Raw genomic sequence first — 26,115 nt, forward strand, 5'->3', positions numbered from 1 at the left:
TTTGATATTCTTAGAGACAGATTTGGTAAACCACAGTTGTTGATTTCTAACCATATGGAAGCTTTGTTGAAATTGCCAATAGTCAGTTCAGTGCATGAAACGAAGTAACTGCAGGATTTGTCCGGGGCGGGGGGGGGGACTCCATATATGAAAGGGGTGGGGATGCTCGTCGTCTCGCTTTGGGGTGTAAATTTCAGATTTTGGTCTCGCTTAGGGGTGGTCTAGGCAAAACACCATTATATTTAGCCGTAAAGGTCTCTTTTAGAGTTGCACTTGAAGAAATATTAAAAAAATATATATTCAATTCGTTTTATTTACTCAATTCATGTAATCAAAGCTTAGGGGTCAAAAAAAGGTTGTGCCACGCCCAGATTGGTCTCCTTTAAAGGTTTAATTCAAAATTTCCGACGAGCATCCCCACCCCTTTCATATGCGGAGTCCCCCCCCCCCCAGGTGATTGGTATGACAAGATTGAGATAAACATTCAAAGTTTGAAGGCACTAGGCATCGAATCAGAGTTCTTTGGAAATTCATTAGTTCCAGTTGTGAAGGAGAAATTCCTTCTGAGTTGAGATTAATCATCAGTCGCAAGTTTGGCAGTAAAGAAACTTGGGACCTTGATGTCCTGTTAAATTCACTGAAATCTTGAGTTGGAGGCAAGAGAAAGGTGTAATGCAGTGAAAACAAGTAGTCCAACCAATTCTAACCCTCACTAGATCTGACCGTATTCAAGATTCAAGCAGCCCCTTTCCTCATCAGCACTTTATACAGGCAGTGAAGAGTGTACTCTGCAATGTATATTTTGCAAGAAAAATCACAAGTCCATCACCTGTAGTACCATCACTGAACCAACCAGAAGAACTATACTGAGATGAAGTGGCAGGTGTTTTGTTTGCTTGAAAGCAGGGCATGTTACACCAGGTTGTCAGTCAAAGGCCAATTGTTTTAATTGTGGAGCTAAACATCATGTGGCCATCTGTGAAAACCCTAAGAGCCTGTCCAACCTAGAAGTTCAATAGCTGAATCAGCATCACCTAGTAAACTTCCCAGGAGAGATCCAGAGATCAACATCAACATCAACATCAACATCAACATCAACAATGCATGTTGGCAGCAATAATAACTCTATACGGTTGCAGACAGCCCAAGCCCTTGTTTCTAGACCAGAGAATCAGGAAACTGGAATATATACTCAAGTCATTTTTGACTCTTGTAGCCCAAGATGTTATATAACCAGTAAGACTCGTGAGCAGTTAAACTTACCTACTGTTGGTAAGGAAACCTTAGGGTATGTTTTTCGGGATTTTTGTCTTAGACAGGGTATCAAATTTATCATTTTTTATCTTAATCAGGGTATCGATTTATCAATTTTTGTCTTAAACAGGATAAATGTCTTAAGCAGGGTAGGAAAATCAGCGATATTTGTCTTAAACAGGGTCAGGGTATGAGGGGCCGGGCCGCACCTCCCCACCCAGGGATATATCGAGTACCCCCCGGGTTTGGACCAAGCTTAAATGACTGTCTGCATGCTGGACCCTCATTAAGTCCTCTTCTAATGGGCATTTTGCTGAGATTTAGATAACCTGAGATCAGGCTCTGTTTTCGTTTCGCTTTGTAAATAACATTCCGGTGGGCATGGCGAAACGGTAGCCGTTAGAGAGAATATATGAGAACCGCTCAAATTGGGCCTGATCTCAGGTTAAGATTTAGAGTTCTTGAAGTTGCTGTAACTGCTGATACTGAGAAATCACTTTTGAATATTGAGATTGATCCAGAACACAGAGACTTTTTACTATTTCTATGGTTAGATGATCTCAATAAGGAATCACCTGAGATTAAGTTACCTTGCTTCACAAGAGTTGTATTTGGAGTGAATGCTAGCCCCTTCATTCTCAATGCTACTGTCAGACACCATGTTAATACATGTACACTGTATGCTGAATGGCAATGTTTTTGCCACTTGTGTTTTTGAAGTCTTTGTCTGTACGTGACTTTGTTTGTGGGGCCAAGGATATGAACAGTGCCTTTTCTTTGTCGAAGGAGATAAAACTTTGTCTCGAATCAGGAGGGTTCAATATAAGGAAGTGGAACAGCAACTCAGCAAGTCTTTTGCAATCCCTGAAACAAGATTCAGCCTTCAGTGTAGACTTTGCTACAAACAGTAAAGAATGTGTTTAAGAGGAAGATGAGAGCTTCTCAAAGTCAGTTTTTAAGCAAGGTACTGGGACAGAACAGAAGGTCTTGGGAATGCTTTGGAACCCTAACCAAGATGAAGTGAGCTATGACTTGACTAGGATATTGGAGGGTGTGGAAGTTCAGCCAGCTACAAGAATACTGATTCTCAGTACTGCTACGAGATTCTTTGATCCCTTGGGGTTAATATCTCGAGTTATTTTACCCTTCAAGATTATGTTTCAAAAACTGTGCAAGGCTCAAAGGGACTGGGAAGAGTTAGTGGATACCGAACTCAACCAAGAGTGGTTGTCAACTTTGTCAGACCTAAGACTAGCTGGAAGAGTGTTTTTTAAAAGGTGTTATGCTGAAGGTCTCGGTGGGAATGAAGTTAAATCGCTCCAACTTCATTGTTTTGCAGATGCGTCGGAAAAGGCGTACGGAGCCGTTGTTTACGAAGTGAGACCGGAATTACTTCGAGATACCTCGAGATGGCTTCGAGTTCTTTCGGCTACAATAAATATTTAAATTTATTTAAGCCGAAGATAAGTAATTATTATTTGTGGCGTACCTACCAGGGTTTGAAACGACTCACCCTCAGATGCTGTTTGCTTTTTTTCTTAAAATTTCCGGCTTTTTTCAGAAACACACCAGCATTTCATCTGACATCAAATCCCAGACAACTGCATCCGGTAAGAAAGGTTTTTCTGTAGTCAGTTAGTTAGTTAGTTAGTTATCTGTTTATTTATTCATTATAATAATACTATTGTTGATACCAGGCGTGATGACAATTATTAAAGTACAAGTCTCCTTCGCGGTCATACCTGCCATAGCCTTAGAAAACAGCCGACATTTGGCGACGCTACCACTGGTTTCCTCGCCAACTGACATCTGAGAAATGAGCACAGAAATTCCATACTGATGATGCGTCACTACCCAGATCTGGGAAGTGACGCTTATAACTTTTCTACCTATAGGCCCTCCTGTTATAGTACCAATTAACAGCACTGGAGCACACGTACCAACTCCGCGGCATGGCCATTACTTAACACACGCGCACAACCGTATCACCTGGGCAGTGGCAGCTATGGACGGCTGTTATAGGCCCATCTACTTGCAAACAAAATAACATATTCCTCTTACAGATGTATTGAAATTAATTCGATTTATTATGGCGTTTTGAAGGTAAGTTTAAAACCAATAAATGTAAAATGTGTTTTGATCAGCACTGCTTGCTTGTTTCGAGCCGCTTTTTCTGTTCCGATTAAGAGCCCCCTCAGATTAAGCCCCTCCCCGTTTATAAGTCTTCCCAAAACTAGCCTGTGAACAGACTCTCTGTTTGGGGAAAAGGTGAAAAAAAATCGCATTTTTTCACCCTTTCCCTAAACAGAGTCTGTTCACAGGCCATCCCAAAACCCCTAACGAAGATGTATAAGCCCGGGGCTTAAAAGCTACAGGTTAGGGTATACTAATTAGTCTTTTTCCACTTCTTTGAAAATACTCCTCCCGTCGCCAGCCAGACACCAGCAGAACCACTAAAGCCACTTCCACCAGCTCTAACGTCATCTCACATACAAGTGGAAAATGTGAGTCCTGCACCTCCCGCGCCCACCCCCTCACAGCAGCAACAACAGCAACCTGTCACGGTCACGACAGAGCCTCCAAAAGTCACGCAAACTGTAGACACAACATTTGTCACAGCAGCTCAAACCGGAAAGCAAACCACCGACATGACTGCAGCCGCAAATGTTCACCAGCTGACCCTAGCGGTGTATTCCACTGTCTCGTCATCTTACATAGCGGAGCAAAGTTACGCCATGAACCCTTATCAACAGACAGTGCAGCCAGCAGGAGGGGTGACGCTTACAACAAATGCGTCATTTCAAGCATCTGTTGGTAGCTCAAACCTTGGTTCTATGGCGTCCTTCCATCTTCCAACTCAATTTCAGAATCAGTCTTATTTGCCACCAACTCAGGGCTATACCCACTTCCCTGCCCCTGGGGGCTACCCTAATGTTCCTCCACCTCCTCTCCCACCCATCCCTCCCAGTTCTCTTTACCCTCCCCCTCCAAGTGGCATCAACACTCTCCAGAACCCTCCTGGGTATAGCATGCCTCCTCAAACCAGACCACCCCATCCGCCCATGTCGCTTCCTCCTCCACCCCTCCCTCCATTACATAGCGGACAGTTGCCCCCATTACCACGAGTAGGTTCTACTGATTTTCAGTGGCCAAGGCAATTTGGAGTTCCTCCAACGCAAAGCCAGCAGATGGGAGGTTGGATGAAATGACGAAATTGATATTGCTGATTCAGATACCGTGTGGCACTTTATTCGTGTGGGTTCGGATTTTTGCGTTTTTTTGCCCGCAAGTAAAAAAAAAAGACAAAAATTTAAAATCGAATACACGGTCAAATGTCGTTTGAGTAGCTTTGGTAAAGAGAGAAAGCGACTACAGATATGAAGAATACCAGCATGAATCAAATCCTACCACACAAAGGGGTTGAGCCGGTATTTTATCTCTATTAAACGTAAAAACTTTGAATGCAGTTGTTTCTGTGAATTTCAGAAATAAATTTCCAGTGAAAAACTTCAGATCAGTTGGCTCAGGTTTCAATAGGAGATGTGCAGTTCATAGCTAAAGCCATGGAAAGGCATGGACAGTTAATAAAGTTTTCAACTGCGTTTTGGAAATGAAAGTTCAATTTAGAGTGACGTTACCTCTGGCGGCATTTTTTAAGATATTCTATTTACTTGAATAAGCGCCGCGGCACTTATTACACTTTCACGCCTCTAATGTGGCGCTTGTTCGATGGCGGCGTTTGTTTGAAAGTTGGACGCGACAAAGAATGGTTTTAACTACGGTCTTATTACTTTCGGTATTTAACTAAGAGATTTAAAGTCTTTAGATGTTGATTATAGAGAGGTAACGCTTCACGTATACGACAAACGTCAGATTCAAGTTGAGAATTTCTCAAAATAGAAAGTGAGCAAATAAAAACAGTTCAAAATAATTCTTATGGATAAAAAATTGCTAATTTATGTGTAGAAATAATGAACAGTAAACGACAAGTAAAGGGGAAACTTGGTCACGTTCGCGTTTGACGTAAACGTAATGCGTAGACCGCAGCGCTTATTAACTTTTTGTCCTAAATGCGATGCTTATTCAAGTAAATACGTTAGCAGAAGACAATTTCTGCACACATCCTCGAGAGGTTACAAGAAATGAAAAAGATGCATCAAAACTGGTAGCACGCCATTTCAGGAGTATTCCCCGAATCATTTTATAACCCAAACCACGGAAATCTGCGGTCTCTCAGAGTCTGGTAGGGGTTTCGCGTGATCCGTGAATTGACCAGTAAACAGAGCGTGAATCAGGAAAAATCATGAAATCCAGTCGTGATTCGTAAATTATAGGGATGTTACGCAACTACAACGGCAACGGAAAGGTCGAAAAAGCAATAAGTTTAATGAACAAAACAAGAACTCTGCACGTACATCACGCATTTTTTGTACATTTCTTTGCCGTCCTACACATTTATAACGTGACATGACCAAATTTTGAGATGACTTGACAACGGGAACGGCATGGCGATAAATTTTACTTTCTCTATCTGAAATCGGACGCGGTCCCCCCTCTTCAGTTTCAACGGAGCTTTTCTCCTTTCAAGTAACTGGGTTACTTGGTATAAGGGCGAAAAAGTTGTCAAGGACGCGAAGTCTATTTTCCAGCGACATTTTCATTGGCGTCGCCGTTGTTGGATCGTAAGGTCCCTATTATCGGGGCCTCAGCCCTTTATTAACTTTTTGTCCTAAATGCGACGCTTATTCGATTAAATACGAGCCAGCAAAACCCTTTAATCAGCCAACTCAAAAAATCAAATAAGGTCGTTTTGGTTTCTTTTAATAAGCGCACAGGCGGAGGCTTGAAATCCCGTAGGTTATGATAATTATTTAGTTGTAGTCTTGCATTTTCACTATTTTCTTGTTTATCCTGCCTGATTCTCTAAGTCAGCCGCACTCGCAGACAATTCCGACATGGTAAGAGCTTGCTCGTAAGATGGAGGGTCTTCATTTTCATCATCAGAGCCATCAATATCTTCCGTCCAAAATCCCTCATTTAGTTGTGATGAAACTTCAGGTATGTTTTGAACTGCAGTGAAGTAATCAGGCAATTGTGACAATGAAGCATCGCCAAGTGGCGGAAAATAAGGAAGTATGGGAGCTGGTGAATTTTCAAAGTCTTCATCAGGTACATAAGAGACAGCAATTTCTCTTGAGTTTCGTTCTCTCGTCTTTTTGTGGCATGAAAATAATATTACACACGCACTGACAAGGAAAATCATACTAAAGACAACTCCAAGAAACCTTCTTAATTGTTCATTGGCTTCCTGTGATGTTTTCTCGCAATCTTCTTCCTCGTTTGTATTACAAGACTTTCTGGATAAAGCAATCAAAAGTGAAATCGCTGCAGCACTGAAAACTAGTGACAACACTAACACCAGGCGTTTTCCTCTCGAAAGAGTTGACCATCTCGAACGTAAGTGTTCTCGTTCTTCTCTGGTATTTTCTGTCATAAGTAAAATCGTCAATCAAGTTTTATGTCAGCAATGCGAAGTAAGTTATAATGGGAATCAGTCGCAATTGAAGTCCTTTTCAATATGATCTACTACTTTCTAGTTGCTGACTTTCCCTCTCTTTATAAACGGTTGATTCCGACGCAAGTCTGGGAAAGTACATGCTGCTAAATAACACAAGACTTCACTTATGACATCCCACGTCAAGCCAGGTCAAGCGTACCCCGCAAAATGCCATTAATTAAATGAATTTATTATTCGAAAGTTGAATCCGTTGGTGACTTGCAGATTTCAGATTCATCTCTGCGCATTCTTGCATGTGTAATGAGCTGTGAATTAACACGCGAGGCAGTTACGGAAATTTCTACAGTTTCCCTGAATAAAATGTCTTTTAAGAAATTTCATCCATTCAAAGATTTTCAATTTGTCCAAATACAGAGAAGTTCTCGAAACATATTCACTGCTCATTACGCATGCAGAATGCCGAATTGAATTTGACATTAGTTACGTAAACGACTAACGGATTCATTGTTTTTAAATAATCAATTCATTAATAGAATCTTGAGGGGGTACGCTTGACCTACGTTGACTGCAGTACCCTATTCAATTCAGTTTGGTATTTTACATGACGCAGGGTCCTTCCGACAGGTATAACTTCCCGGATTCTAAGATAGAACCATTTCTCACCCAATATTTTTTTAAATATCCTCCCAAACGTCCGGTGCAAAGTTCTTTGAGCGCAGCACGATATTTTATTTACTTTTTTTTAAGTACGCCTCGGAGCTCAGGCATTATTCAATATTTATTGCGCTTTTCACGCTTCTAGATTTTTTTAATAAACCGTGCTTGTATTTTTAACCGTAGTAAACAAAATTATTAAATTACAACACGAAAGTTTATTAACCGGGGAATTAACTGTACGTGTCGTTTATGGAAATACCCCGGGAAAGTACTGCTTACTAAGGGAACTGATAATTAAAACTTTCCATACACTTGAAATGTAGTTAGGACTTTCCCGATTGTGTTCGCCAACTTTTGGGCAACTTTTGGCGTTTGGAGCAACTTTTTGCCGTTCTAGCAACCTCGAGCAAATTTTGCCTTTCTTAGCAACTTTGAGCAAAATATAGGTTTAGGGCACATATCAAGAACGAAAAAGTCAACGATTTCTTAGAAAACTTCAATTTTTTTAATTTATTAATTTTTTTTTAAATTTTTTCTTCTTGACCGATGTTAGTAATTATTGAGAAGAACGAAAAATCAAGCTTTTATGTTGAAACGTCCTATATGAATTTCTTACCCTGATAGACGTGAAATGATACAGGCTTTTAGCTTAATTTCTAGAGAGCGAACGCTAAGGTGAGACAAGTTCAGTACTGTCAGCCTACTAGAAAGTCATAATGAAACGGCAACGAGGACGCGTCAAAAAAAGCAATAAGTTTAGATTAGCAAAACAACATCTTTTTCACGTGCAGCACACTTTTTTTATATTTCTTTGTCATCACTGCACGACAACGGCTACTTCCACTGGGTCAGACCGGTTGAAAGATTGGTGCGCTTAGGTATAACTAATTATACAGTCCAAGCCTTTATATACCAACCCTGTCATGATATAGCGGTCACCCTGTATATTACGGTCACCGGACAACTTCCCAAAATTTTCAGTTGCCATATATTTTCTGAAAAGTTGACCTGTATATATGTATAACGGTCACCCTGTGTATAACCGACACCTTGCCATTTCCCAAGTGACCGTTCTACACAGGTTCAGACTATACTAATTTTCAAATCGCACTAATACCCAGCGCCGTAGCTAGTATGAGGCCAACCGAGGCACTCGGCGCGGTAAAATTTTGACGAATTTCGCCGATCATTTTTATTTTACATAAGCGATCATCGGATATTTTTAACGCATCATGATATTACAAAGAATTCAGCAATTCAGTCAATATACTATGAAAAAATTACCATATCATCGATCTCAAGGGGCTACGTACGTTAACTCAAATTTTTTTGGAACAAATACTGATCAAAACCATTGGCGAGGTTAACGGTCACCCAGATTATGTAGCTTGTTTCTGATTATTGCTTTTTAAATTCCACTTAAATTAACTCGAAAAAAAGTTACCGAAAGGCCCAGAAAACGCTGCAAATCGCAAATCGCATGCCCTCGAACCCCCTAGCAACTCCCGCCTGCCTCGGTTGGCCGTTTGGTCTGGCTACGGCACTGAATACCGCTTTTATACAGTCATTTATTGGACGTTTTGGCTACATCTATATATTTTGATATATAAAACGGGTAATGTCAGAGAAACTACAAACTTTGTCGAGCCGGCAAAACTCTTCAATCAGGGATGCCAGTAAAACAGGGGGTCGGTTTAAAGAATGCTGTTATAGGGTTAGGGTTGACACTGACCCTAATCGTAACCCTAATTCCTAACCCTAACCCTAAAACAGCATTCTTTTAAAAGAAGCTAGTATACATAGACACAACCCGGCCCCGACCCCGCGTTTCATTGACACCTATGTTGGGGCCATGTTGGTTCAATCAGCCAACATGAAAGATCAAATAAAGTTGTTGTAGTTTAATTTCGTTAATTGCAACGGACGGGGAGGCTTACCCCAATATAGTTTTGTCAGCATTTTCACTATATTTTCCTGTTTATGCCGCCTGATTTTCTAAGTCATCCTCACTCGCAGACAATCCCAACATGGTAACAGCTTGCTCATAACATGGAGGCTTTTCATTTTCATCATCAGAGCCATCAATATTTTCGGCCGTCCAAAATTCCTCATTCGGTTGCGATGAAACTTCAAATATGTTTTGAACTGCAGTGAAGTAATCAGGCAATTGTGACGATGAAACATCGCCAAACGGCGGAAAATAAGGAAGTGTCGGAGCTGCTGAGTTATCCAAGTTTTCATCAGGTATATTAGAGACAGCCATTTCTCTTGAGTTTCGGTCTCTCGTCTTTTTGAGGCATGAATCTATTATTACACACACACTGACAAGAGAAATCGTGCTAAAGACAACTCCAAGAAAGCTTGTTACATGTACAATGACTTCCTTGTCGCAATCTTCTTCCTCGTTTATATTGCAAGGCTTTCTGGATAAAGCAATCAAAAGCAAAATCACTGCAGCACTGAAAACTAGTGACAACACTAACACCAGTCGTTTTCCTCTCGAAAGAGTTGACCATCTCGAACGTAGGCGTTCTCCTTCTTCTCCGGTATTTTCTGTCATAAGTAAAATCGTCAATCAAGTTCAGTATGTCAGCATAGTAAGTTATAATGGGAATCAGTCGCAATTGTAGTCCTTTTCAGTATGATCTACCACTTTGCTGACTTTGCCTCTTTTTATAAATGGTTGATTCCGATCAATGTCGCGCTTCGTTTGGAATATCTACGCGTCCGCTGGTTCAATAAACAATCAGGACTGTATCTTTCACTTTCCTTGCTTTATTGCGTTCGTTCATTCGTACCTCACAATCGTTCTAAACATTCTACCCAAAATTACAACGCTCGCTAGTTTTATTGCTACCACAAGTAAAAGCCTTGACTAAGTATGTCCGGCCGCAAACCGAACTTGGCAAAGGCTCACTATTTTATCTTGTGATCTAACACATAAGCGTGATACCTATTTCCTTAACATATCCCACATTATCAAAACCACTAACTTGATAAAAACAAACCGAGTCAATTCTATTATTCGTCATAGGATGTGGTTATACGCCTAAGATAATTTTCTACTTGCAAGGCAAAATCAACTGCTCAACAATTACAAATAATAATACTAATAACTTGTTACAACATGGACAAAGTGAATCTGATAAATTTAGGAACTAGGAACATTACAAGTCGTTAGCGTGGGAATTTAGTTTACGCAACTCCGGGAAAGTACGTACTGGGAAGTAACACGACCTCACTTATGACATCTTTGAACATCCCACGTCAAGCCAGGTCATACGAATATTCAGGCTATTCGGGACCAGCTTCCAATGGAAAGTCAAGTACTGTCAGTAAAGCCATGACATCTCAAATCGGGTTTAAATCAGTTACAATTTTTTTCGATTTTTGATATTTGCCTGCATAAACAGTGTCAAATAACTGAAACAACACGACACGTAGGTGAAAAAAGTGTGTGTATAAAGTCCGTGAGAATCAGCGTATTATTTGTCTGAAACCTGTCCACGATATTTAACTAACACAATTTATCAATTAAGCTGAAATGAATACAACAATGCGTGGCTGAATACAAATTTGGCCAAAACACCGAATTTATTTACCGTACAGTTCCAGGAATTGCTTCGAATCGTTCGAGTATTCTAAGAAACGTATCGTTTCAATCAGGACCACTCCAGAAAATACCATAACATAACATAATGCTCCTTGTTTGTCACCCCAAATTTTACAGAAGCATTGTTTTCAGTTTCTTTTGGGGCCATTTTAACTCCCAAGAGAAACTGAAAAAAATGCTTAAATGCAAAATTTTGGAGTGACAAACAAAGAGCATTATGGTATGTTATGGTATTTCTGGAGTGGTCAATTCACGAGAAATTTTTACCTTCATTTGCTTTCATAGGCTTTCTACGCGAAATAGGTTCCTCCGCCTTTAGTTTTCCACCGCTGCTTTTCGACAGTCGAGTGTTCTTTAGTATATAGAGGATATATATTACACGGTGGCGCGAAGATATGAATGTTATTTTCGAGTGGCGAAACAATATTTTACGAATGAGCGCCGCGATTGAGTAAAATATTGTTTTTGCCACGAGAAAATACAATTCATATCTTCAAGCCGTCGTGTAATGTTCTTTTTATTATATAGACGAAAAGACATCGATAAAATAATAAAGGGAAATTACCGAAATTACGTCATCGATAAACTCACGTGTGAGATTATGGAAAATAAACCACAGGGGTCCTAGATGTAGTTTTTATGAATTTCACGAGTGGTATATTTTCCAGTAAAACACATGTGTCTATATAATAAATTTATATAAGCAGCTTCTATTTTTCTTCGGGAACAGTGTTTATGTTTATTTCAGAGGTGTTTTACAGTATTCCCTATCCATGTCATTAACATTACACAAAAACTTAAACTTTGTTTCATCCCAAAAAAAGGTCAGTATTTCAAAGATAATATATTTCTAAGTTTTATTAGGCCTTACGGAAGACAAGTGTTTCCTCGTGAAAAGGAAGTGAAGGTTCTACTTTTAACCAGGAGGAGAGTTTGCTTCCCAGTTGTATTCTACTACAATTAACCGTTTTACATAACATTTTTAAAAGCGTAGCAGTTCGCTTTTTCAAAGACCTGACTGAAAAGTACCTTGGGTCATTGTACATTTATACGTGAAAATAACAAAAAAACTTGCTTCACTATGAAAACTGATTTGAAAAAGTTAGAAACGGCGTTTCCACGGTGGTCCACAAGCAAGTTTCCTTTCTCTGCTGTGATCTTTTCCCCGTCTTTTTACATTTCTCAAATACGGCTTCTTGTCACTGGTTGTCCGTAAATAAAATTGAAGGGAAACTTAAACGCCTATTTGAGCTGGGTACTTTTATCGCTAATAAAATCATTTTGTCAAGTGTTGTTAAATTGTAAAATTCGACGCTCGCTGAGCTTGTCGATAAAAGCAGAAAAGAAATCGTGAAAAAAAGAGTTAAAATTATTTCCGGTTTTCTTTTGGTTTGTAGAAAATTAGGCTGTGCCTTTTTTATAGGTGTTTTGTAGCTGTATACATGTAAGGTTTCGCATAGTTTTTATGTGGTTAGGCTTCCCGTTTGGTGTATAAAATTATGGGCCGTGGAGTCATTCTTCGCTCTCACAAGTTTCATAATCATTTACTCTGTCTTTTGCCTCTACCGGTTTTGTACCATCTAACTGTTTTCTGCAAGAGCAAGTCCTCTTCATCCTTTACTTTAAAACATGGGCAATCTGTATAGTCGGAGACAGAGGTATGAAATATGCGATGAAAAGTAAGACGCGCAAAACATCGGATATAAGAGGTTGAACGGCTCTCGATTATGTGACGTCACATTTTTCCACTATGTTGGAACCGATCGCGTCAGCCAGTTTCCTATCCAGTCTTTCTATTATCCATGCAACTACCAATAACTACCGATAACTACTAGTAACTACTAGTAACTACCGACAACTACTAGTAACCACCAGCAACTACTAGTAACTACCAGTAAATACTAGTAACTACTAGTTACTACCACTAGCTATTAGGGAGAAGACACAATACTACAAATTACACAGAGTGTATATTACCGGTGCACTTGTGGCTTTCCACCATGAAGTATATACCATAGTGGCCAAGGCAATTGGGAGTTCCTCCAACGCAAAGCCAGCAGATGGGAGGTTGGATGAAATGACGAAATTGATATTGCTGATTCAGATACCGTGTGGCACTTTATTCGTGTGGGTTCGGATTTTTGCGTTTTTTTTCCCGCAAGTATAAAATAAAAAATACCACACACAATTAAAATCGAATACACGGTCAAATGACGTTTGAGTTAAATTGTTATAGAGAGAAAGCGACTACAAATATGAGGAATACCGGTATGAATCAAATCCTACCACACAAAAATGTTGGGCCTGTATTTTGTCTCCATCAGAAACGTTAAAACTTTGAATGCAGTTGTTTCAGTGAATTTCAGAAATAAATTTCCAGTGAAAAACTTCAGATTAGTTAGCTATTAGTTGGCTCAGGTTTCAATAGGAGATGTGCAGTTCATCGCTAAAGCCATGGAAAGGCATGGACAGTTAATAAAGTTTTCAACTACGTTTCGGAAATGAAGGTTCAGTTACCTCTTGCGACATTTTCAAAGATACTCTACTTACTTAAATAAGCGCCGCGGCGCTTATTACATTTTCACGGCTCTAATGTGGCGCTTGTTCGATGGAGGCTTTTATTTGAAAGTTGACGCGAAAAAGAATGGTTTTAACTACGGTCTTATCATTTTCGGTTAACTAAGAGATTTAACGTCTTTAGATAAGCTTCGCGTATACGGCAAACGTCAGATTCAAGTTGAGAATTTCTCAAAATAGAAAATGAGCAAATAAAAACAGCTCAAAACAATTCTTATGGATAAAAAATTGCTAATTTATGTGTAGAAATAATGAACAGTAAACGACAAGTAAAGGGGAAACTTGGTCACGTGGTACAAATTCGAGTTTGCCCGGCGTTTGACGTAAATGTGATGCCGGGGCCCCAGCGCTTATTAACTTTTTGTCCTAAATTCGACGCTTAAGTAAATACGTTAGCATAAGACCATTTCTGCAAACATCCTCGAGAGCCTTACAAGAAATGAAAAAGGTGCATCAAAACTGGTAGCACGCCATTTCAGGAGTATTCCCCGAATCATTTTATAACCCAAACCACGAAAATCTGCGGTCTCTCAGGGTCTGGTAGGGGTTTCGCGTGATCCGTGAATTGACCAGTAAACAGAGCGTGAATCAGGAAAAATCATGAAATCCAGTCATGATTCGTAAATTATAGCGGAGCTCTCGCGCGCGAAGCGCGCAGCGGAGCACCATGGGTAAAAAAATGTGGTAAACTACCCATCCGAGAAAATTTGGTAATCACGTGACCGTACACCGACCGCCCGCCCGCCCGCCCGCCCGACCGTCCGTCCGCACCACAGACATACCAATGTAAAATAATTCAATTAACAGGTATGGCAACCCAAATGCAACTCGAGGTTTTATTTGGAAAGAAATCGCATGGCCGCTTGGACTTTTAGAAAGAAAAAACAACAACAAAGTCGTGTCTTTTTCAACGTTATTTTTGATGTTTACACTCACGTGGATAACAGAGAAACTGAGCTAGAGCTAGTTTCTGAGAACAAAAGAGAAGAATTTTGTAGGAAGAAAAACATGAAAATTCAAAGCGGCTGTGAGACAATGAGAAATGCTAGTGGCCAGCAAGGTGAAACTGAGCGGCACTGAAAAATAAAAGCGAACATCAACACAGGACACAAAATATTGGGTAAGAATTCCTCCATAAAAATAATGTGCAATAGGAAGTTTGAAGTTTAGTCCTACAAAACAGCGTTGTAGTTGTGCAAAACAACGGCAAAGAAGGACGAAAAGCGTGCTGCACGTGCTAATTTTGTTGTTTTGCTAATTAGAAAAAAAAGTGTGCTGCACGTGCAATTTGTTTTTTGCTAATTAGATCTATTGATGCCATTTCCATTGGCCTCCCCGTTTAGCATTAGACGATTTAATTTTTTTGTTTACAAGTTTTATTAACAAGAGCTTCGCTTTTAGCCCTGGCTAAATCTATATATTAGGGATGTTACGAAACTACAACAGCAACGGAAAGGTCGAAAAAGCAATAAGTTTAATGAACAAAAAAAGAACTCTGCACGTACATCACGCATTTTTTGTACATTTCTTTGCCGTCCTACACATTTATGACGTGACATGACCAAATTTTGAGATGACTTGAGAACGGGAACGGCAAGGCGATAAATTTTACTTTCTCCATCTGAAATCGGACGCGGTCCCCCCTCTTCAGTTTCAACGGAGCTTTTCTCCTTTCAAGTAACTGGGTTACTTGGTATAAGGGCGAAAAAGTTGTCAAGGACGCGAAGTCTATTTTCCAGCGACATTTTCATTGGCGTCGCCGTTGTTGGATCGTAAGGTCCCTACTATCGGGGCCGCAGCGCTTATCAACTTTTTGTCCTAAAGGCGATGCTTATTCGATTAAATACGAGCCAGCAAAACCCTTTAATAAGCCAACTCAAAAAATCAAATAAAGTCGTTATAGTTTCTTTTAATAAGCGCACAGGCGGAGGCTTGAAATCCCCTAGGTTATGATAATTATTTAGTTGTAGTCTTGCATTTTCACTATTTTCTTGTTTATCCTGCCTGATTCTCTAAGTCAGCCGCACTCGCAGACAATCCCGACATGGTAAGAGCTTGCTCGTAAGATGGAAGGTCTTCATTTTCAGCGTCAGAGCCATCAATATCTTCCGTCCAAAATCCCTCATTTAGTTGTGACGAAACTTCAGGTATGTTTTGAACTGCAGTGAAGTAATCAGGCAATTGTGACGATAAAGCATCGCCAAGTGGCGGAAAATAAGGAAGTATGGGAGCTGGTGATTTTTCAAAGTCTTCATCAGGTACATAAGAGACAGCAATTTCTCTTGAGTTTCGTTCTCTCGTCTTTTTGTGGCATGAAAATAATATTACACACGTACTGACAAGGAAAATCATGCTAAAGACAGCTCCAAAAAACCTTATCAGGAAATGTTCATCCTCTGATGTTTTCTGGCAATCTTCTTCCTCGTTTGTATTGCAAGAATTTCTAGATAAAGCAATCAAAAGTGAAATCGCTGCAGCACTGAAAACTAGTGACAACACTAACACCAGACGTTTTCCTCTCGAAAGAGTTGACCATCTCGAACGTAAGTGTTCTCGTTCTTCTCTGGTATTTTCTCTCATAAGTAAAATCGTCAATCAAGTTCAGTATGCCAGCAAAGTAAGTTATAATGGGAATCAGTCGCAATTGTAGTCCTTTTCAATATGATCTACTACTTTGCTGACTTTGCCTCTCTTTATAAACGGTTGATTCCGATCAATGTCGCGCTTCAGGCAAGTTGCGCTGGACAAAGTGAATTATAAATTTAGGAACTAGGAACATTACAAGTCGTTAGCGTGGGAATTTACGCAAGTCTGGGAAAGCACGTACTGCTAAATAACACAAGACTTCACTTATGACAACTCACGTCAAGTCAGGTCAAGCGTACCCCGGAAGATTCCATTAATGAATTTATTAAAAGTTGAATCCGTTGGTATTTGTAGAGATTTCAGATTCATCTCTGCGCATTCTTGCATGTGTAATGAGCTGTGAATTCACACGCGAGGCAGTTACGGAAATTTCTACTAGCTCAGTTTCCCTGAATAAAATGTCTTTTAAGAAATTTCATCCATTCAAAGATTTTCAATCTGTCCAAATACAGAGAAGTTCTCGAAACATATTCACTGCTTATTACGCATGCAGAATGCCGAATTGAATTTGACACCAGTTACGTAAACGACTAACGGATTCATTGTTTCTAAATAATCAATTCATTAATAGAATCTTGAGGGAATACGCTTGACCTGCGTTGACTGCAGTACACTATTCAATTCAGTTTGGTATTTTGCATGACGCAAGGTCCTTCCGACAGGTATAACTTCCCGGATTCTAAGATAGAACCATTTCTCACCCAATATATTTTTTAAATATCCTCCCAAACGTCCGGTTCTTTGAGCGCAGCACGATATTTTATTTACTTTTTTTAAGAACGCCTCTATGCTCTGGCATTATTCCATATTTATCGCGCTTTTCACGCTTCTACATTTTTTTAATAAACCGTCGTAAACAAAATTATTAAATTAGAACATGAAAGTTTATTAACCGGGGAATTAACTGTACGTGTCGTTTATGGAGATACCCCGGGAAAGTACTGCTTACTAAGGGAACTGATAATTAAAACTTTCCATACTCTTAAAATGTAGTTAGGACTTTCCCGATTGTGCTCGGCAACTTTTGAGCAACTTTTGGCGTTTGGAGCAACTTTTTGCCGTTCTAGCAACCTCGAGCAAATTTTGCCTTTCTTAGCAACTTTGAGCAAAATGTAGGTTTAGGGTACATATCAAGAACGAAAAAGTCAACGATTTCTTAGAAAACTTCAATTTTTGTAAAAATCTTTTAAATTTTTTCTTCTTGACCGATGTTAGTAATTATTGAGAAGAACGAAACAATCATGCTTTTATGTTGAAACGTCCTATATGAATTTCTTACTCTGATAGAGGTGAAATGATGCAGGCTTTTAGCTTTATTTCTAGAGAGCGAACGCCAAGGTGAGACAAGTTCCGGCAGTACTGTCAGCCTACTAGAAAGTCATAATGAAACGGCAACGAGGACGCGTCAAAAAAAGCAATAAGTTTAGATTAGCAAAACAACATCTTTTTCACGTGCAGCACACTTTTTTTATATTTCTTTGTCATCACTGCACGACAACGGCTACTTCCACTGGGTCAGACCGGTTGAAAGATTGGTACGCTTAGGTATAACTAATTATACAGTCCAAGCCTTTATATACCAACCCTGTCATGATATAGCGGTCACCCTGTATATTACGGTCACCGGACAACTTCCCAAAATTTTCAGTTGCCATATATTTTCTGAAAAGTTGACCTGTATATATGTATAACGGTCACCCTGCATATAACCGACACCTTGCCATTTCCCAAGCGACCGTTCTACACAGGTTCAGACTATACTAATTTTCATATTGCACTAATACCGCTTTTATACAGTCATTTATTGGACGTTTTGGCTACACCTATATATTTTGATATATAAAACGGATAATGTCAGAGAAACTACAAACTTTGTCGAGTCGGCAAAACTCTTCAGCCAGGGGTGCCAGTAAAACAGGGGGTCGGTTTAAAGAATGCTGTCATAGAGTTCGGGTTAACACTGACCGTAACCCTAATTCCTAACCCTAACCGTAAAACAGCATTCTTTTAAAAGAAGATAGACGCAAACCGGCCCCGACCCCGCGTTTTACTGACACCCATGTTCGGGCCATGTTGGTTCAATCAGCCAACATGAAAGATCAAATAAAGTTGTTGTAGTTTAATTTCGTTAATTGCAACAGACGGGGAGGCTTGCCCCAATATAGTCTTGTCAGCATTTTCACTACAGTATTTTCCTATTTATGCCGCCTGATTTTCTAAGTCATCCTCACTCGCAGATAATCCCGACATGGTAACAGCTTGCTCATAACATGGAGGCTTTTCATTTTCACCATCAGAGCCATCAATATTTTCCGTCCAAAATTCCTCATTCGGTTGCGGTGAAACTTCAAGTATGTTTTGAACTGCAGTGAAGTAATCAGGCAATTGTGACGATGAAGCATCGCCAAACGGCGCGGGGAAATAAGGAGGTGTCGGGTCTTCATCAGGTATATAAGAGACAGCCATTTCTCTTGAGTTTCGTTCTCTCGTCTTTTTGAGGCATGAAACTATTATTACACACGCGCTGACAAGAGAAATCGTGCTAAAGAGAACTCCAAGAAAGCTTGTTACATGTACAATGACTTCCTTGTCGCAATCTTCTTCCTCGTTTATATTGCAAGGCTTTCTGGATAAAGCAATCAAAAGCGAAATCGTTGCAGCACTGAAAACTAGTGACAACACTGACACCAGGCGTTTTCTTCTCGAAAGAGTTGACCATCTTGAACGAAAGCGTTCTCCTTCTTCTCCGGTATTTTCTATCATAAGTAAAATCGTCAATCGACTTCAGTATGTCAGCAAAGAAAGTAATGGGAATCAATCGCAATTGTAGTCCTTTTCAATATGATTTACTACTTTGTTGACTTTGCTTCTCTTTATAAACGGTTTGGTATTTTGCATGACGCAGGGTCCTTCCGACAGGTATAACTTCGCAGATTCTTACATAAAACCGATTCGCACCCAATATTTTTTAAACATCCTCCCAAACGTCCGATCTTTGAGCGCAGCACGATATTTTATTTACTTTTTTTTAAGAACGCCTCGGAGCTCAGGCATTATTCAATATTTATTGCGCTTTTCACGCCTCTACACTTTTTTTTAATAAACCGTGCTTGTATTTTTAACCGTAGTAAACAAAATTATTTTAATAATTTTTATTTTAAAAATTAGAACATGACAGTTTATTAACCGGAGAATTAACTGTACACGTCATTTATGGAAATATCCTGGGAAAGTACTGCTTACGTAAGGGAACTGATAATTAAAACTTTCCATACTCTTGAAATGTAGTTAGGCCTTTCCCGATTGTGCTCGGCAACTTTTGAGCAACTTTTGGCGTTTCGAGCAAATTTTACCTTTCATAGCCACTTTGAGCAAATTATAGGTTTAGGGCACATATCAAGAACGAAAAACTCAACGATTTCATAGAAAACTTCAATTTTTTAATTTTTTTAAAATTTTTTTTACAATTTCTTTTTCTTCACCGATGTTAGTAATTATTGAGAAGAACAAAAAAATCATGACAAGCTTTTATGTTGAAACGTCCGATATGAATTTCTTACTCTGATAGACGTGAAATGATGCAGGCTTTTAGCTTAGTTACCAAGGTGAGTCAAGTTCAGTACTGTCAGCCTACTAGGAAGTCATGATGAAATGGCAACGAGGACGCGTCAAAACAGCGATAAGTTTAGATTAGCAACAACTTTATAACAACAACTTTATTGACTTTATCTTCGACTTGAAGATTTCAGTACCAAAACAATGATAAATGAAAAACGTAAAATAAAAGTTAAGTAAGAAAGAAAGGAACAATTGAATATTATAATAAAAGAAAAATTACTTGACTATGTACGGCAAATAACAAAACAACATCTTTTTCACATGCTGCACACTTTTTTATATTTCTTTGCCATCGCTGTACGTCAACGGCTACTTTCACTCGGTCAGACCGGTTGAAAGATTGGTGCGCTTAGGTATAACTAATTATACAGTCAAAGCCTGTATATACCAACCCTGTCATGATATAGCGGTCACCCTGTATATTACGGTCACCGGACAACTTCCCAAAATTTTCAGTTGCCATATATTTTCTGAAAAGTTGACCTGTATATATGTATAACGGTCACCCTGTGTATAACCGACACCTTGCCATTTCCCAAGCGACCGTTCTACACAGGTTCAGACTATACTAATTTTCATATCGCACTAATACCGCTTTTATACAGTCATTTATTGGACGTTTTGGCTACATCTATATATTTTGATATATAAAACTGATAATGTCAGAGAAACTACAAACTTTGTCGAGCCGGCAAAGCTCTTCAGTCAGGGGTGCCAGTAAAACAGGGGGTCGGTTTAAAGAATGCTGTTAGGGTTGACACTGACCCTAATCGTAACCCTAATTCCTAACCCTAACCCTAAAACAGCATTCTTTTAAAAGAAGCTACAATCCCGGACAAAACTACTTGAGAAAGTTTTTCCCAACATGTCCACTTTCCTACGCAACAAAACTATTTTCAAAACGACGCCTTTGCGGAAAGACTAACCCCTTCCCCCAATTCAATGTTGCTTCCCACAGACGCCCACATGCAGATCAGGGAATACACAACAACATTGCTTTCAGGGGAAAGGGGAAAGGGAAGAACCGGTACAGCTACGATGTTTAGAAAAATGCTGTCCAAGTATACAATTTTCTCAACAGTTTTGTCTAAGATTGTAGATAGAAGCAACCTGGCCCCGACCACGCGTTTCATTGACACCCATGTTGGGACCATGTTGGTTCAATCAGCCAACATGAAAGATCAAATAAAGTTGTTGTAGTTTAACTTCGTTATTGCAACAAGCGGGGAGGCTTACCCCAATATAGTCTTATCAGCATTTTCACTTTTTTCCTGTTTGTGCCGCCTGATTTTCTAAGCCATCCTCACCCGCAGACAATCCCGACATGTTAAGAGCTTGCTCATAAGATGGAGGCTTTTCATTTTCATCATCAGAGCCATCAGTATTTTCCTTCCAAGATTCCTCATTCGGTTGCGATGAAACTTCAAGTATGTTTTGAACTGCAGTGAAGTAATCAGGCAATTGTGACGATGAAGCATCGCCAAACGGCGGAAAATAAGGAAGTATGGGAGCTGGTGAGTTATCCAAGTTTTCATCAGGTATATTAGAGACAGCCATTTCTCTTGGGTTTCGTACTCTCGTCTTTTTGAGGCATGAAACTATTATTACACACGCACTGACAAGATAAATCATGCTAAAGACAACTCCAAAAAACCTTGTTACATGTACAATGACTTCCTTGTCGCAATCTTCTTCCTCGTTTGTATTGCAAGGCTTTCTGGATAAAGCAATCAAAAGCGAAATCACTGCAGCACTGAAAACTAGTGACAACACTAACACCAGTCGTTTTCCTCTCGAAAGAGTTGACCATCTCGAACGTACGCGTTCTCGTTCTTCTCCGGTATTTTCTGTCATGAGTAAAATCGTCAATCAAGTTCAGTATGTCAGCATAGTAAGTTGTAATGGGAATCAGTCGCAATTGTAGTCCTTTTCAGTATGATCTACCACTTTGTTGACTTTGCCTCTCTTTATAAACGATTGATTCCGATCAGTGTCGCGCTTCGTTTGGAATATCTCCGCGTCCGCTGGTTCAATAAACAATCAGGACTGTATCTTTCACTTTCTTCGCTTTATTGCGTTCATTTATTCGTACGTCACAATCGCTCTAAACATTCTAACCAAAATTACAATGCTCGCTAGTTTTATTGCTACCACAAGTAAACGCCTTGCCTTAGTATGTCCGGCCGCCAACCGAACTTTGCAAAGGCTCACAATTATTTCTTGTGATCTAACACATGAGCGTGATACCTATTTCCTAAACATATCCCACATTATTTACCCTACTATTATATATTTACCGCGCATAAACCGATTACAGTCAAAACTACTAAGGTTGATAAAAACAAACCGAGTCAATTCTATTATTCGTCATAGGATGTGGTTATACCATACGCCTAGGATAATTTTCTATTTGCAAGGCAAAATCAACTGCTCAACAATTGCGAAAAATAATAACTTGTTACAACATGGACAAAGTGAATCTGATAAATTTAGGAACTAGGAACATTACAAGTCGTTAGCGTGGGAATTTAGTTTACGAAAAATAATAACTTGTTACAACATGGACAAAGTGAATCTGATAAATTTAGGAACTAGGAACATTACAAGTCGTTAGCGTGAGAATTTAGTTTACGCAAGTCTGGGAAAGTACGTACTGCTACTGAAGTAACACAAGACTTCACTTATGACATCCTTGAACATCCCACGTCAAGCCAGGTCAAGCGTACCCCACAAGATATCATAAATGAATTTATTATTCGAAAGTTGAATCCGTTGGTACTTGTAGTTTTTAGGGGCGCTTTCCATTTAACCCAAAATTCCGGAAATTTCGGTTGGTTCATCAAATGGAACGGACCATTTCGGTTTGGTCCGACCGGAATATTCAGGCTATTCGGGACCAGCTTTCAAGGTGGTCTACAGTGACAGGTCTGGTCATTTCGGTCGGTCGGACCGAAATGTGCCTTTCCGTTTCACCAAAACTGTTGTCCCAAGTACCGCTCTTTTGTATCCTGCTTACAAGAACAAGTAGTTTCCAATGGAAAGTCAAGTACTGTGAGTAAAGCCATGACATCTCAAATCAGGTTTGAATCAGTTGCAATTTTTTTCGATTTTTGATATTTGCCTGCGTTAACAGTGTCAAATAACTGACACAACACGACACGTAGCTAGGTGAAAAAAGTGTGTGTATAAAGTCATAAAGTCCGTGAGAATCAGCGTATTATTTGTCTGAAACCTGTCCACGATATTTAACCAAAGCAATTTATCAATTAAGCTGAAATGAATACATCAAAGCCTGGCTGAATACAAAATTAGCCAAAACACCGAATTTATTTACCGTACAAATCCAGGAATTGCTTCGAATCGTTCGAATATTCCCCGGGGGGGGGGGGGGGTACTCCCACATATGGGCTATGTAGGTACGTGCCGCGGAATGGGGTATGGTTTTCGAGGTTCTCGGTCCTTAAATAGGGTATCTTTTTTACCCTTTTGTTTCTGTGTCCCTGGTGTGGTCCTTAGATAGGGTAGCTTAATTGTATTATCTAATACTGGAGTGTGAAAACGCCCGCCTAAACGAACATTTTTTTTAAACTAGGCTTATTCTAGTATTTTATGCTTGATGCTATACATCCAATGTTACAGAGAAGAAATAAAGTTTTCCTTTTCATGCTATTAATAATTTTGTTTTTTCCTTGAATAGGGTATCATTTTTCGGCTTTCGGCCTTAAAAAGGGTTTCAGTTCCTTAAATAGGGTTAGGGTTCACGAACCTTCGCGGCACACCCCTATTCAAAATTCGGGGGAGTACCCTCCCCCCCACCCGGGAATATTCTGAGAAACGTATCGTTTCAATTGACCACTCCAGAAAATACTATAACATACCATAATGCTCTTTTTTTGTCACCCCAAATTTTTCATAAGCATTGTTTTCAGTTTCTCTTGGGGCCATTTTAACTCCCAAGAGAAACTCAAGACAATGCTTATGCAAAAATTTGGAGTGACAAACAAAGAGCATTATGGTATGTTATGGTATTTCTGGAGTGGTCAATTCACGAGAATTTTTTACCTTCACTTGCTTTCATAGGCTTTCCACGCGAAATAGGATTCCTCCGCCTTTAGCTTTCCACCGCCCCTTTTCGAGAGTCGAGTGTTCTTTAGGATATAAACAGTATTTACTCTTCTCTTTTGGAGTGTAATTTTGAGTCTGCTGCGAGGGCACAATATAACAAAACGCGCGGTGGCTTGGGTCGGGTCTGTGCAACCGGATTGTGCCGTTCCATTGAGCACGTATTTCAAACCGGAATTTTTGTTGAAGGGAAAGCGCCCCAGATTCCTCTCTGCGCATTCTTGCACGTGTAATAAGCTGTGAATTCACACGCGAGGCAGTTACGGAAATTTCTACTAGCACAGTTTCCCTGAATAAAATGTCTTTTAAGAAATTTCATCCATTCAAAGATTTTCAATCTGTCCAAATACAGAGAAGTTCTCGTAACATATTCACCGCTCATTACGCATGCAGAATGCCGAATTGAATTTGACACCAGTTACGGAAACGACTATTAGACGGGTTCATTTTTCAAATAATCAATTCATTAATAGAATCTTGAGGGGGTACGCTTGACCTGCCTTGACTGCAGTACCCTATTCATTTTGCATGACGTAGGGTCCTTTCGACGGGTATAATTTCTCGTATTCTTAGATAGAACCGTTTCTCAACCAATATTTTTTTAAATATCCTCCCAAACGTCCGGTTCTTTGAGCGCAACACGATATTTTAATTACTTTCTTTTAAGAACGCCTCGGACCTCAGGCATTATTCAATATCTATTGCGTTTTTCCACTTCTACATTTTTTTTAATAAACCGTGCTTGTATTTTTAACCGTAGTGTAGATAGCCTAAACAAAATTATTAAATTAGAACATGAAAGTTTATTACAGGTTCGTAACATGGTATATGGGCTCAGGGCTCAAAGCCCAAAATATGACTGGGATCAGGACTCAGAGGAAAGGGCTCGGGGCTCAGAAGAATGGGATCAGGGATCACAAGGCTTTTTTAACCCGAATCAGGGATCAGATTTATTACACGGTCTAAAAATCTCTTTAATATCACCATATTTTTCCGCATAATACGGTTTGTGTCCATAGACTTTCCTGGCCGAGGTACATTACCTATTCTTGCTTCCGGCTGGCAGCAGTTCTTGTTATACGTAGCCCTGGTTGTTTGACGAAAACATGGTATCATATTCTTAATTTATTTAATTGTTGAGGGCACTGTAATATGAATCTCACGTCATTTTTCTCGCTTTGTAATGCAATTCCTCAACGCGCTGTCAACGCCAGAAGGCAGAGAAAGCGATTTATACAGTCATATCTTTTTTAGCTTTTTTTTTGCGAGAAATGGGGAAGAAGAAAAAGGACAAAAAGAAATCCTGTGATAGAGAAAGGTATGTAAGTACTTCCTTGACTGATTTACTCCTGGCAAGGGTCCAAGCATAGAGCTTTTCGGCCGATCAAACATAACCATACAGGACAATAGACAAACCGATTCACTGAAAGCGGAATTCACTGTATAGGTCCCGATTGTCTCATCGCCTCAAGCAAGTCACAAGGCGACTATAAATCGCGAGGCTAGTTTTCTTGGACCACTAACTTAACCCTTAAAAGTACTTAAATAATTAGAATGGACGTCAAAAGTAGAATACAAGTACAATGAATTTGCGCGCTTTGTTGCAAAATAAATGCTTTCTCGCAATTTAATAAATCTGCTCTAATTGCATGGAGTTTTAGGGTTATCTCGAACTCTGATGAGAAACCGAGATCGGTTCACCTATTAGTACTAGTATTGGGCCGGGAAAGTAAAGGACACATTCTTTTACTGTATAACTGATAAATGCTTTTAGGATAAATAATCAGCTATAATCTGAAATAACATTGTAGAATTAGTGAAAATAAGTGGAACACCAAAGACTTACCTCGGTGAATTATAAGTAACACAGCCTTAATGGTTTATTTTCTTTAGTTTTTTTTTTTTATAAAATAAACGGTTAAATTGGTGAAAGGAATGTTGCAAACTAGGTAAAAGTAGCAGAGTCTGCAGGAATTTAATATATTATAGCACTCAGCATGAAAGGGCCACCAGTAAGGGGCCCACTATTTGATTTTTGAGCCGGGGATGGTTTTTTTTTTTTTTTTCGTGCAAGATTTTTTCAGACCTCATTCCTGCAATGGCTATTTAG

The 26,115-nt window shown here is 39.5% G+C and overlaps 1 protein-coding gene across 1 annotated transcript; it reads left to right on the forward strand.

Annotated features, from left to right (window-relative positions):
* Positions 1–2,247: 2,247 nt before the first annotated feature.
* LOC140944614 (uncharacterized) lies at positions 2,248–5,201 on the forward strand. The gene is made up of 3 exons (XM_073393732.1): positions 2,248–2,631; positions 2,816–2,864; positions 3,649–5,201. The coding sequence occupies exons 1-3, from the start codon at positions 2,248–2,250 to the stop codon at positions 4,461–4,463; spliced, it is 1,248 nt and encodes a 415-aa protein (XP_073249833.1). The 3' UTR covers positions 4,464–5,201.
* Positions 5,202–26,115: the final 20,914 nt, after the last annotated feature.

This window comes from Porites lutea, chromosome 7, assembly GCF_958299795.1.
Source record: "Porites lutea chromosome 7, jaPorLute2.1, whole genome shotgun sequence".
Classification (NCBI taxonomy): domain Eukaryota; kingdom Metazoa; phylum Cnidaria; class Anthozoa; order Scleractinia; family Poritidae; genus Porites; species Porites lutea.

Coding starts and splice junctions, on each gene's coding strand:
- LOC140944614 (XM_073393732.1), top strand. CDS start 2,248: ATGCTTTGGAACCCTAACCAAGATGAAGTGAGCTATGACTTGACTAGG. Junction 2,632..2,815: donor ACGGAGCCGTTGTTTACGAA/GTGAGACCGGAA, acceptor GGCTTTTTTCAG/AAACACACCAGCATTTCATC. Junction 2,865..3,648: donor ATCCCAGACAACTGCATCCG/GTAAGAAAGGTT, acceptor TATACTAATTAG/TCTTTTTCCACTTCTTTGAA.